This window comes from Seriola lalandi, unplaced genomic scaffold (genome assembly GCF_002814215.2).
Source record: "Seriola lalandi dorsalis isolate HSWRI2012SDOR001 ecotype SW California unplaced genomic scaffold, Sedor1 jcf7180002054542, whole genome shotgun sequence".
In the NCBI taxonomy this organism is placed as follows: Eukaryota; Metazoa; Chordata; class Actinopteri; order Carangiformes; family Carangidae; genus Seriola; species Seriola lalandi.
In genome coordinates, this window is record NW_019525095.1 from 298468 (window position 1) to 310970 (window position 12503).

Below are 12503 nucleotides of genomic sequence, written 5' to 3' on the forward strand. Positions count from 1 at the left end.
CCATGTTTCTTTATCGCCTTTAGCAGATTCTACAAGCTTTTTATTCTACACCTTCTACAGTCAGTCAATAGGTTGTTTCACAGTCATAAGATTTTATAACTACACTGTGGAACAATACAACAATGTGTTGAATAAACAAAATTTACTTTTGAATACTCCAAAGCAAGTACTCCAATACTTTAACTCAAATAAGAATTTGACTTCACCACCGTCACTTGTATTAGAATAATATTTGATCAGGAGTTTCTATACTTTGACTCAAGTAATCTGCCGTTCATCAACATGTGTGGTATTCACTTAGAATAATACCACACCTGTCTGCGCTACACTGGGCTCATTGTTCCCAAAGTCATTCATGTGGCAGGTTGTTTGTATTGGCTGCACTTGTGCTGCCAGTTCTTTTTTTTTTTTTTTTTTTTAAAACAACACAACAGTGTCCGCTGTGTGGAGAAGTTACTGAAAACACTTTTTATTTTTCTAGAAAAACAAAAATTTCGACATAGAAACTGAACACAACGACATAACACTGGTGAGCGAAATACATAATCAGACTAATATGTGATGTAGCAGTGTCCACCCTGCGGGGTTAACATGGAGCAGATACCGAAGCAGGGCACACCAGTAACCCTGCTGTGTGAGTGCATGTGTGTCTTTTTAATGGTGCAGCAGTGTCTTAATGAGTGGAAGGACTTGACTGCATGGGACAAAGATTACAACACTTCAACCCTGAGCCTTATTCAACATAAATACTCTACGTCATAACAGAAACAGACATGGACGGACGAACACACTGCACTGGCCGACGTGCTGTAGAAAAGAGGTTCATACTGTGTCTTGGAATTAAGGAAGTTTCCAACCTGTTGACTTTTCAGGGAGGCATTCAAGGATGAAATATTCAAAATGATGCAGACGCAGACATTATTTTCACTTTGACTCAGTGTCCACAACAGCGCTGGTCATTTCCGCAGTCGGAAACGGTCTGTGTTTCAAATGTCTACAGGAGATCTCGGTGACATCCATTTATATTGACCTTTGAGGAGTTATCCAAGCAGGGAGAGAAAAGCAAGTGTTCCTTACGATCCCAACATTTCAATGGCTTCATCAAGAAAAGTAAACCTCAACGTTCTCCCTCTCTTTGGAGAGCTTTGAAAACTTAAAACATACTGAACCACCTTTGATTTTGGTTTCAGTCTTTCTCGGGGGTTAATCAGACGAGCAGGTTGTGAGCAGGAGGGCAAAAAAGGTGCTTGATTCAAGTCGGTAATCCATTCTTCTCAGGTGTGTACAAGGGACAGTGAGAACAAGACGGAGTCCCCCTGGATATGGCATCACATGGTACGGTCCATCCGTAACACTGGAATGACAGTTCCTCTCATTTTGGGGCCGATGGATACACGACAACAGTGCTATGTCATGTCCTCCTCCTCCTCTGAGCAGTAGTCTCGGCCCTGGACACAAAACACAGACACGCTAATGTTTGCTGTGTATTTCTTATCCCCAAGGATGAAGCTAATGAAATGAGCATCACAATATTAATGTTACTCAAATATTCATATGAAAAAGAAGTGGGGTAAATGCATTCAATAGCAAATGTAAATGATCCAATTAATAATTAATTAAATTAACTGGGTTCCACTGTTATGCACGCATCTACGAACAATCATAGAGAGACCAATTTATTATTAAGAGGCCAATCACCATTAGGAGACTCAAAGAAGACAGAAAAAATAAAATGCACTCTTCAGCTACGCACGCACACACACACACACACACACACACACACACACTGCAGAACATTTTCTCTAGGAGCTATTGACTGCAGCTCTGGCATTATTTTATATTAAACAAATCCCATTGCCACGCATTAGCCTGTTCCTGAGTACCTTCTACCTCACATTGTCTGTGGCTCTGATCTCCACCCAAATGTTTCCCCTCTGACGACATTAATCTTTAAAAACAGGTCAACATATTCATAAGGCTAAAAAAGGCTAAGTAATGTTCCATAAACAGCTGGTCACTGTAGTTTTTAGCAATCATTACTCAAACAGGAGGAAATGGGGCATTTGTTGGGGACTATTTTTAGCTGAGGATTAATACACATTTGGTGTGCTAGTGAGTACTTCCGGCAGTAGGATGGTGTATGTGGGATCGACTCAAAATAAACTACACTGTCTGGTCACTATGTGATGAAGGAATATGTCAGCCAGTGCAACAGTGCGGCTCACGCAGTGCACAGTGTTCACACGCCTTCACTTTTTTTGCATGTTGTGTTGCAGCCTCATACTAAAATTGTTTAATTCATTTTTTCTCTCATCAAAGACAAATTTTAGAAATGGCTAAACAGCTCATTTATTACTAGAGTAGCTGCCTCGCGGTTGTATGCCTCCCCCAACCAGCCACATGGCGGGAAACATGTTCACAATCTCCCCTTCCTGAGTTACAGCGTTGAATAATTAAGCGTTTTTACAGAACATTATGATGTCACAGTGAGGTTGACCTTTGACCTTTTTGGACATAAAATGTCATCACCTTATCATTTTATCCAAGTAGATATTTGTGTTAAATTGTGTCATAATCAGCTTATGAATTCTTGAGTTTTGGCCAAAAACAGTGAGCTTGACCTCTGACCTTTGACCACTTAAATCAAATAAGTTTATTGACGAGTCCAAGTGATCATTGGAACCAAATCTGAAATAATACCCTCAAAGAGTTACTGTGATATAATGTTCACGAGAATGGGACGAACCACAAACATAACGCCTCCGGCTCTGAAAAATCTCCTTTTCCTTCTGTCATTACGGGGAATTGAGTGTCGATTAATGAGGAAAACATAACAAAATGTGAAAACAATACATGATTTCCAAATGCATGTTAATGAGAGAGGAATAAGCAGAATAAGCTAAATCAGACTTTGGAAACACATAATACCTGATTTAACAGGTTTTCAACAATATTACTTGAAAAGACGACACTCTTGGAAAACACAGGCCGTGAAAGATTGAGGCTCTTTTGTGGTATCATCATGTCATCTGCTGTGTCCTCACTCGCTGCAGCTTTGCTGCAGTGATAGGATTAACCTCCATTATGTCATTTAGCATTTAGGGGCTTTTTGGAGAAACACAAAATCAAAATGTGATGCTGCGGTGGCGGCTCGTCTCTCCTCACCTTCTCAATTTTCTCATCCAACATCCTGAAGAATTCTTGCTGACTCTCTGAGGAGTGGATGCTTCTGCAAGGAAACATGATACAGCAGCTTAGAGCCTCGCTATGTGACTATGGACATGATGAAGAGTTAGCTGGTGAACGAACATACAAACACACTAATAATACACCACATGTTAATATATGTTAATGATATCTAAAGAGCAAAAACAGCATCATCAGTCGGTGACACTTACAGTATCTTTTCATTTCCGTTTGATCCTGTTTCATCCATGTGTTCACCTTTACCAAGGAGAGCACTTTTCTCCTGCAGGACGCCACACAAATAAATAAAAGTGCACATCATCAAATAGTTGTGGAAAAAACAGACAGTTAACTAAGAAGCTCTACAGTTGACTTATTTCAATTAAGCTGTTTATCTGAACTAATAAAACTTAACAAAATTTTGTATTAGAAAATATTTATATCTAAAAGCACTTAACTTTACGTAACACGTGTCTGGTATTAATAGAAACCCCATTATCTTCTAGCATTATTGTGTTACCCTTGTTCGGGTTTTTCCTCATTAATATGCAAATGTATTCTGCAGGGTGCTCTAACATCTGATCATGACTTAGTTTGATTACAAATTGGCTATTTTCACAAACAGGCAGATAAACAGAAGCCTTTGTTAAAGACAGTAAATGTCCCATTAGAGACAAAAAAAAAAAGAATACAATAGAATCACACACTGTGCTGTCCTGGCCGTCCACTCCTCCCTCTTCTCCACTGATGAACTTGACTTTCTCCACTCCTTTCATCTTGTACTCATCTGTGACAGAGTGGGAGACAGAGAAGCCGAGAGGAGCACATCTCCTCTTATTAATACATGACAGCAGAGGCCGGCGGGCAGATACGCAGAGGACGACCCACTCACAGCCACTCTGATCAGCACAATCCTCCGGGTTAATAGTTCTCACAGTTCAGTACTTGGCAAAGTAATTATGTGCTTGGATTCTCACGCTCCAGACTAAATCCCCTCTTAACAATGGTTGGCAAGCGGCAAACACATGAGCTGTCAGTCTGATTCTCCTCTTTGCTCTCCATCTTTTCTCTCACACATGCACATCCCCCTCCTCCATCTCACTCCCACGCAATCAGAGAGGAAATGGAAATAGAGATATGATGCATAGTAATGATGGCCTGATGGACACATACAGTTGTAACACATCACATTGATATTGTGTAAGATATGATTATTGTAGCCCAGAGTCCGTAGCAGCTGTGTTTTTTTGAAAGACAACCTTATTATGAAAATAATAAACATGTCAGATTAGTCCACACTTGTTAGGCCTGAGTAATGCGCAACAATTGTCTGGTGATAGTATCCCAGTGTCTGAGTGGAACAGTTTCAAGCACACCTGCCTTTAATAAAGCACTAATTAAGGGTCAATCCGGCCCAGAGAACTGGACCATGAACAAAGTTCATCCAATCATCATTACTGGTGACCTTTTCTTTTTTTCTTTTTTTTTTAAATGGATAAATTAAGATTGCATCAACACTGTTTCATTCACAGCTTTTGAAAATTGTTTTCAGATTATTTAATTGCTTGAAAATTGAATTTTTCTTACTGTGACTCAGTAAGAGAGATATAAAGTTGTGTTTTGAACATACTTTATTTATTGTTTTTATATATAAATGCATTTATAGACACAAGCTGAAAAAGCTTTTCTTGATTAATCCACTGACTGACAGGAACTTAATCAGCAACAATTGTGAGTCACACTTCAGGCAAAAATATTTACTGAAGACTTGTTGCTTTTCTCTCTTTTCTCTCATAAATTGAAGATCTTTGGGTTTTTCTGACAAAAAAAGAAAGAGTTTGGGAAACTATGATGGACATTTTATATAAAATCAAACCAATTGATTGTGAAGTGTAACTGTTATTTGCAGCCCAAGACAAAATTCATCTTAAACATGATGGTAGCACCTGAACTGTTTGACGTTTCATGTGCAGCTGCATGTACTCCATCCTTATCTGACAAAGGTCCATTCCAGCACTATTGAATACTGCTAACAATTTCTCAACATTCTTGAAAAAGACTTAATATAAAGCTCAACAGTGGATTATTATTATTTGATTTTACATACCCATATTGTAAGTCTCATTGATATAAATGTGTAAAAATGCAGGTAGTGCAGATTGTGTTAGAAGTGTGTTGTAACCTCCCTGTGAGCAGTGAATCACTCTGATGTGTTCAGTGAACAGACTGACCGGACAGGAGGTCCCCGTTGCTGTAGGCTTTACTCTGGCTCTCCTCACCGTTGGGCACGGCAGACACCTGCTTGGCAGAGGTGCAGCCCATCTCCTCCTCCTCCTCAGCTGCTCTCCTCCTCACTCCTGAGCACCGCAGGCACACCTGGGGACAGGTATGAGGGAGCGACACTGCGTGGTTAGGTGTGTGTAGGTGAGGAGCAAAGACCACCAAGCAGAGAAGGCTCGGATCTCAGACAGGCCTCCACATAAAGGTTCGGTCTCTGGGGAAATCATCTGAGGAGCATCTGTGGGTCAGTGAGGGCTCTCATCATCACAGAAGTAAACCAGTCTTCTCTCGCAGAGGAAGAAATCCTCTGGACTCCAGCTTGTGAACCACTAATTTTTCATAATCAATTAGTCATGAAGCGCCCCACCCTGGAATTAATACACGCGGGCATCTCAATCGATTCCCGCACAGACAATAAAATAGACGGTGTCGCCGGGTTGTGAGTCACGCACACGCTGGTCTGGGAAAACACCAATCAGAACGTGCGCACGGCGGTGCCAGCTGCACCGCAACAATAAGGCCTTTCAAGCTGTTCACGATGCCACTGTGCCAAGCCGCCGGGGCATTTGATTAGTGAATGAGGGGTTTTCTGTGGAGCTCAGAGGATTAAACTATGGCTTCCATCTCCACCAGTCTATCGGCCTGTAAGACCCGCAGCAATATGGCTCAAATAACAGTGTGTTAGACCACATTACTTGATTGCAGACGAAGTGTTCTGCACTAGGCTCTGGGAAAATCAGAGTGATTGATCCCCGTATGGTCAGGTTGATCCTAAACGCACCGGCCGCACAGCTGAGTCCAGCTGCACAGTCAGCTGCTCCTCACACACCACTACCCACATTACTATTATTTTTCATTTGTACATTTATATAGAGAAAGGCTGCAGCTGCATCCTGTAAACGGTGCATCACTGGGCTATATCATTAAACTAGAGGCAAGCAAATGATAAACGAGAGATGCAAGAGGAAAATATATCCGCCTAAAAGCTGCAAAATGCCAGACACAACATCGGAGAAAGGAGATAACCACCAGGGTTCCGTATACAAATATTAACAAAAGATGCGAAAAGAGCAGCCATTCCACGGCCAGCAGGAAACGCCGAGACGACTATCACACAGACGGAGCCACATAAACAAACAATAGATTGCGAAATAAACCCAACAGCAGTGGGGCAAATTTACCTTTCTGCTTTATCCATGGCTCCGAGCTCCTTCCTCTGGTTTTAGTTCAGAGAGGCTTTTACTCCAGACGGAGGACACACACAGACCGCATCTGCACCTCTCGGCTCAATACAGGCATCATCAGCAGTGGAGGTGCAGTCAGTCCGTCTGCCAGCTGTCTGGTCGGACTATTGGAGCTCATGGCCTGATACTGTGTTAAAGTGATAAAGATTACAAAAATACTGAAGCGAGTCAAACAACTGCTAATATGATTTTTTTTTTTTTTTTTTTTTAGAAATGACTCTTGCTCACAGACCACTAAACAACCCGCACTATTTTTCCATACGATTTTAGAAGCGTATCCCACCTCTTTATGCAACGGAAAATTGACTACGAAGGTGTATTTTTTTTTTTTTATCAGTTCCCACTCGGACCTATTTCACCGACGCACCACGAACTTCCGTCCAGCTCATTCCTTCTGCATCATCAAAGTTGACAGCAAAAAAAAAAAACACACTTAAGTTTGTTGAAGTTCAGTTCCTCCGACGTAAGTGACAGTTGACGCCGCCGAACACTGACCTCCGTCGGTATGATTTTACTAACGATGATCGCTCGCGTGGCGGACGGACTCCTGCTCTCTGCGTCCGTCCAGGAGGAAGAACAGGTATGAATGAAGCTCATCTTCCTCACACAGACTCTGTGTTTGAGGAGAAACACACGCGAAACTCCATTCAAAACTTTCCATATTTAACGGTGGCTAGCTTATCCACTAAAAAATGTTGAGTAGGCCCCCTGGAAATATATTTACTGAATGTTTTTGATACTTGGTAGTATATCAGAATATTACAAATATTTAATAAAACTATAACTTAATTTTAAATGTGAATGTCGGTTAACGATAACGTTTAACTAAATGAAAAAAAAAAAGTTTATTGTATGGTTTGGTGTTAGCAGAAAAGTTGATTAGTTAATGAATTTAACGTTAGCTTCGTTTGCAAATGAGCAAGAATTTTACATTTAAGTCAAACGTATTCATGTGGGTCCAAAAAAAACCATGTGTGTTATTTAAGTATTAGTGTTGATATAATATTCTACAGTTCAACATATGTCAGTTCCGTCTATAACCTATTCTTGTTTACCTCTGCCAGTCACGAAGAGACCTCCAGCAGTACCAGAGCCAAGCCAAACAGCTGTGCCGTAAACTGAATGCTCAGAGTCCGGACCGCTGCACCCTGGAGGCCGGGGACGTGAACTTCCAGTAAGTTAAAAACAAGTACTGTTGTTGGGTGTCATCAAAACCCAAGAGTTCCTGCTGTAATATTGCACAATTGAGTTTGGTTCATGTATCACCAGGCATCAAAGTCATTACAAATAACCACTGATCCGAGCTTAACTTTTTTCTCTCTTTTGTTTAAGTTATTTAATAGCACAGGGTATTTGCTATCTGTCCCTCTGTGAGGCTTCATTTCCCAAAAAGATGGCGTTTGCCTACCTCGAACACCTCCACAATGAGTTCTATGATCAGTATGGAAGAAAAGTGCCCAGAGTAACAAGGCCGTACTCTTTCATCGAGTTTGGTAAGACTGGCGTTTGTGTGATCTCTTTGTGGAGCATTGTCCCTGCAGAAAGAACAAAAGCCTTGACTATCTCATGCACACATTGTTCCAGACACATACATCCAGAAAACAAAGAAGACATACGTTGACAGCAGAGGCAGGAGGAATCTGGGCAATATTAACACTGAGCTGCAGGATGTCCAGAGAATTATGGTGGCAAATATTGAGGAAGTTCTGCAAAGAGGAGAAGCCCTTTCTGGTAAGTACAGGAATAAAGTACTGGCACAAAACACAGGGGGCAAAATACCAAGAATACTTGGTAATATAATGCAATGCAACACAGTATTGCTGTATTAACTACTACTTTTGTAAAAAAAAAAATTGCAATATAAAATGTGTTTTGTGTCATGAAGGCTTTGATTCTGCTCTACAGTAAATTATGTGGGTAGTTGTGGAGTGTTCAGGCATTGTGCTGTTGCACCAATTTTCAAAATTAAATGTACATTTAATGATTCAGAGACGCCCCAATTCATCCGTTTGCATTCTTTCTCTCAGCTCTAGACACAAAAGCCAGCAATCTGTCTACCTTGTCGAAGAAGTACCGCAGCGATGCAAAATACCTCAACACTCGCTCCACGTATGCCAAGGTGGCCGCTGTGACCGTGTTCTTCCTCACACTCATCATCTACGTGCGCTTCTGGTGGCTCTGATGGACTCGCAGACGAAGACATTGATATTAAGGAGAGGGTGTCTCTCTTTAAAAACAAATCATTTAAACAGATCCCGCCACATTTCCATTATATAGCAGGGTGCCTTAAAGGGGTCGTATAGTGTGTCCGTGTCGGGGGTACATGTTCTTTCTATGCTTTTTTTTTCAGCTTTGACTGATGCTACACATACAGTATAAACTGAGCCACTGGTCTGTGATGGGACTTCTATGTATGGAAGCAAATGCTTTATGGTGAGTTCATGTAACTCTCTTTACTGGAATATTAAGAGAGGGTGTTGCCAAACTGATGTTTACACATTAGTACAGGGGTTAATGGTGGAAAGTCTTAATATTGTGATTAAAAAAAAAAAGTTTATTGTTCAAAGTTTACACTGTAACAAAGTCTTACTGAAAAGATTAAATATTTATCAAATTGCCAGCTTCTATTTTACATTTGTATGTATGACACAAGTTATTTTAATATCATGAACAGCATTGTAAACCAGCATTTCCCTGGTCACACACACTAACCCAGGCAGCTCATGTTCACACAAACAACAGTCACACCTACACATCTCTGGAAGCTGCTCTGTATAACCAGAGTGATGACAGCCAATGTTGGGAGCGGCTCCACTGGCAAACATGAAGAGGGAACACCTGAGGCTCTGCACCCCTGTGCCACTGGTGTCTGCTCAGGTGCAGAGTAAAGAGTCAAAAGGTGATAGCGACAGGCACCAACACAGACTGAAGATGAATCGCGTCACTTCCAGACTCATAGACATGTTGGATGATTGGAGGGATGATCAATTGTCACGTTATCAGATATCAGTTGCAGATTTCGATGACATCAATAGAGGTGTTCAGTGAATGATGTAAGGCCCGGTAGTCCATTCGTTTTGTCCTTGCTGAAATGAGTAATGGCTCCTGAGGAGACGGGAGCACTTATTCCCTCTCCATAATTTCCAAGCTGACAGGAGACTCAGACTGGGTTGTAGAGTTATTCATGCCACAGTTAAAAGAGCAGAGTTCTCGTCTCTTTCCTGTCTTCCAGGGTGACAAATGGACGTTTGCCACCAGACTTATGCCACCAGATCAAAGTCGTCTCTCTGCAAAAGAAACACAAAGGTCATTTACGCAACATTAGATTTATGCTTTAGCCCCAATGGCAATTTTATGTGTGTGTTTTACGATTCAGATTCAAAGTCGAGGCGGTTATTTGTTTGAAACGACTGCGGGATAATATATGTAAACAGATGCTGAAACGTCACTCACCTCATCATTATAATTCATGACATGCTGCTTGATCTTGGAGGAGTCCACCCAAGTGACAAAATCTTCCATATTTCTGGAAAGACAAGAGTAATGGTGTCAATATTTGATCACTGGAGAGGCTTTTACACAGACACCTTGACTGTACATTTCTTCAGATTTTACAGAACGTACAGTTTGCGTAAAGAGGTGTTTGCTACATCGAGTCAAAAGCAAATGCGGACACCGACCTTGTGACTAGAAATGCTGGGTCTGTGACGATGTCTGGGCCAACACGCACATCTGAGACACAGTCAAGGTCAACTACTGCAAAACAAATTCTACCCTTGGACTTAGACAAATGTAGTTTCTCCCAAAAAGGTATTATGACACAAACACAGAAACACAGAGTACATTACAATATCAGACACTCTTTGGTTTAAACAGTTGCAGAAATGAAGGATACGTCCTTGTTCAATGAAGGTGATGGCTGTCTTCAGGTTCTGGGCCATACGGAGGTTCAGCATGATGCTGGGCAGCCTCCTCCTGCAGGAGACACACAGATCAGGGTGACAAGAAAACAGCCGGGTGATGGATGCTGGCAGCTACCGACTGAATCAGAGTCTAACGTATTGATTATTTACCTGCAGAATGAAGAAGCCGTGACTTTCTCTGTGAGGGAGAGGTTCTGTTTGGTGGGGGTGAGGCCGATGCTGTACCTTTTTATATGAAGAAACCCAAAAATGATCAGTGCGATATCAGTGTGAGTGAGTCGAGATTTCATACAGGACCCCGGCCCACCATTCAAACACTGTACCTCCTATCATTAATATGCCAGTGCAGGTGTTGACGAGAGAGAGACAAGGTACAAACTCCAGTGGATGAAGGAATATTAGACTTAAATGTAATCAGAGTCTGTAAATGAGTCAAACAGGGTCATCGCACTCTCTCACTCACAGTTTCTCCATGAGTCGATGTGTGCTCTGAGCTCTGAAGCCGTCTTTCTCGTCCAGGTCTCTGATTTTCTGGGCCAGATCTCTGATGTTACGGCTCAACTTGTTGTACCTGGGACATGCGAGAGAAAAACACCATCAACACTGTATCCACGTTTTAGTGTCTATACGATGTATGAACTGGTCATCTGGAATAATGATCACAGCACGTCTGAACTTACTTACACTTTATATTTTTCTGCAGTCATATAATATTTCGAGGGTTGGTTCACAGGCTTTAGTAGTAGCTTACAATGACCACTCAGATACTCACTTGGTGTAGTCCTCCCTCTTCTCGATGCGATACTTCCGCAACACTTTGACCTCGTGCAGGTTGTTGTCCACCTCCCAGTTGATAAAGTCCACTTTCTTCAGCAGCTTCTGTTCATGATACTTTAATTTACGAACCATTTTTACACCCTTTGCTTAAATCCAACTTATTTACAAAGCTGGATCCTTCATACGCGACTGGAGGGGGAAACAGGAAACACGTGTTTGGCCTTCCTCTTCTTCTTCTTCGTCTAATGAATTTCCGGCAGGATGTAAACTGTAAAGCGCAATGCTGCCCCCTACAGATACGGCTTTGCTGTTTATTCTAATACAACACCAATAATGTTTTTTCTTCATTGGCGACAATTTAAAGTTGAATATCAAGTCAAAGTGTGAAACAGCGCCATCTACCGCTGTTCCGCATGAATCCTCTCTACCTCCTGTAGAGAGACACTCTTCATCTTTAGTTGAAACTACAGAAACATAATGCAGCCACTTAAAAAAAAATCATTTTTTTAATGAAATAACGACGTCATTATCTCGTTTTATTTATCAATCTTTTTTAGAGAGGTTTAAAAAATCTAGTTTTTCTGAATTAACGAGATAATTATGTCGTTAATCCAGAAAAACAGGATTTAAAAAAGAAATTTAAGAAAGTTTCTCAGACTTTTTTAGACAATTATGTTGTCAATTCATAAAAACAGAGCAGGAGTTTTTTTTAAATAAAAAAATTAATCCTGTTTTGTTGTTGTTTTACGTGAATGCACGACGCTTGCGTAGATAGACTACGGTTTGTTTTAACATTATGGTTCTTCATTTTGAGTTTTGATGAAAAAAGAGAGGCTAAATAAAAGATTGTCTTGTATATACATATGCGCTCTGTGAGTGCTTCTAGTTTAATGATGCTTATAGCAACATGTTTCCCTCCGATAGGTGTCAGCAAATCTCCGGCGTATGAGGTCTATGTGGATTCATTCATTCAGGATGGTGGGGGGAGTCCGTTCCCAGTGGAGCCTATATTTAAGGTATACCGCAACAACTTTCCACTTTTCGCTGTGAGAGACTTCCTGTGACTTAATTTTATGTGTTGTAATAAACAGAG

At 41.1% G+C, this 12503-nt stretch overlaps 3 protein-coding genes across 3 annotated transcripts; 1 reads left to right on the forward strand and 2 right to left on the reverse strand.

Annotated features, from left to right (window-relative positions):
• Positions 1-445: 445 nt before the first annotated feature.
• Positions 446-6922, reverse strand: LOC111661254 (uncharacterized protein C1orf21 homolog). Its single transcript, XM_023414762.2, has 6 exons — positions 6648-6922; positions 5418-5562; positions 3894-3973; positions 3399-3469; positions 3166-3229; positions 446-1448 (listed from the first exon to the last, which is right to left on the reverse strand). Exons 2-6 carry the CDS (start codon positions 5506-5508, stop codon positions 1407-1409), a joined length of 348 nt encoding a protein of 115 aa, XP_023270530.1. The 5' UTR covers positions 5509-5562; positions 6648-6922; the 3' UTR covers positions 446-1406.
• Positions 6923-7149: 227 nt separating this feature from the next.
• On the forward strand, positions 7150-9326 carry sec22ba (SEC22 homolog B, vesicle trafficking protein a). The gene is made up of 5 exons (XM_023414759.2): positions 7150-7290; positions 7775-7884; positions 8043-8203; positions 8295-8441; positions 8738-9326. The coding sequence occupies exons 1-5, from the start codon at positions 7216-7218 to the stop codon at positions 8890-8892; spliced, it is 648 nt and encodes a 215-aa protein (XP_023270527.1). The 5' UTR covers positions 7150-7215; the 3' UTR covers positions 8893-9326.
• On the reverse strand, positions 9244-11643 carry imp3 (IMP U3 small nucleolar ribonucleoprotein 3). The gene is made up of 7 exons (XM_023414760.2): positions 11406-11643; positions 11097-11204; positions 10784-10858; positions 10606-10685; positions 10391-10442; positions 10164-10236; positions 9244-9997 (listed from the first exon to the last, which is right to left on the reverse strand). The coding sequence occupies exons 1-7, from the start codon at positions 11540-11542 to the stop codon at positions 9971-9973; spliced, it is 552 nt and encodes a 183-aa protein (XP_023270528.1). The 5' UTR covers positions 11543-11643; the 3' UTR covers positions 9244-9970.
• Positions 11644-12503: the final 860 nt, after the last annotated feature.

Coding starts and splice junctions, on each gene's coding strand:
- LOC111661254 (XM_023414762.2), bottom strand. CDS start 5,508: ATGGGCTGCACCTCTGCCAAGCAGGTGTCTGCCGTGCCCAACGGTGAG. Junction 3,470..3,893: donor TGGACGGCCAGGACAGCACA/GTGTGTGATTCT, acceptor GGCGTCCTGCAG/GAGAAAAGTGCTCTCCTTGG. Junction 3,230..3,398: donor AACGGAAATGAAAAGATACT/GTAAGTGTCACC, acceptor GTTTCCTTGCAG/AAGCATCCACTCCTCAGAGA.
- sec22ba (XM_023414759.2), top strand. CDS start 7,216: ATGATTTTACTAACGATGATCGCTCGCGTGGCGGACGGACTCCTGCTC. Junction 7,291..7,774: donor CCGTCCAGGAGGAAGAACAG/GTATGAATGAAG, acceptor TACCTCTGCCAG/TCACGAAGAGACCTCCAGCA. Junction 8,442..8,737: donor AAGAGGAGAAGCCCTTTCTG/GTAAGTACAGGA, acceptor TCTTTCTCTCAG/CTCTAGACACAAAAGCCAGC.
- imp3 (XM_023414760.2), bottom strand. CDS start 11,542: ATGGTTCGTAAATTAAAGTATCATGAACAGAAGCTGCTGAAGAAAGTG. Junction 10,443..10,605: donor CACCTTCATTGAACAAGGAC/GTATCCTTCATT, acceptor ACTGTGTCTCAG/ATGTGCGTGTTGGCCCAGAC. Junction 9,998..10,163: donor TCATGAATTATAATGATGAG/GTGAGTGACGTT, acceptor TTTCTTTTGCAG/AGAGACGACTTTGATCTGGT.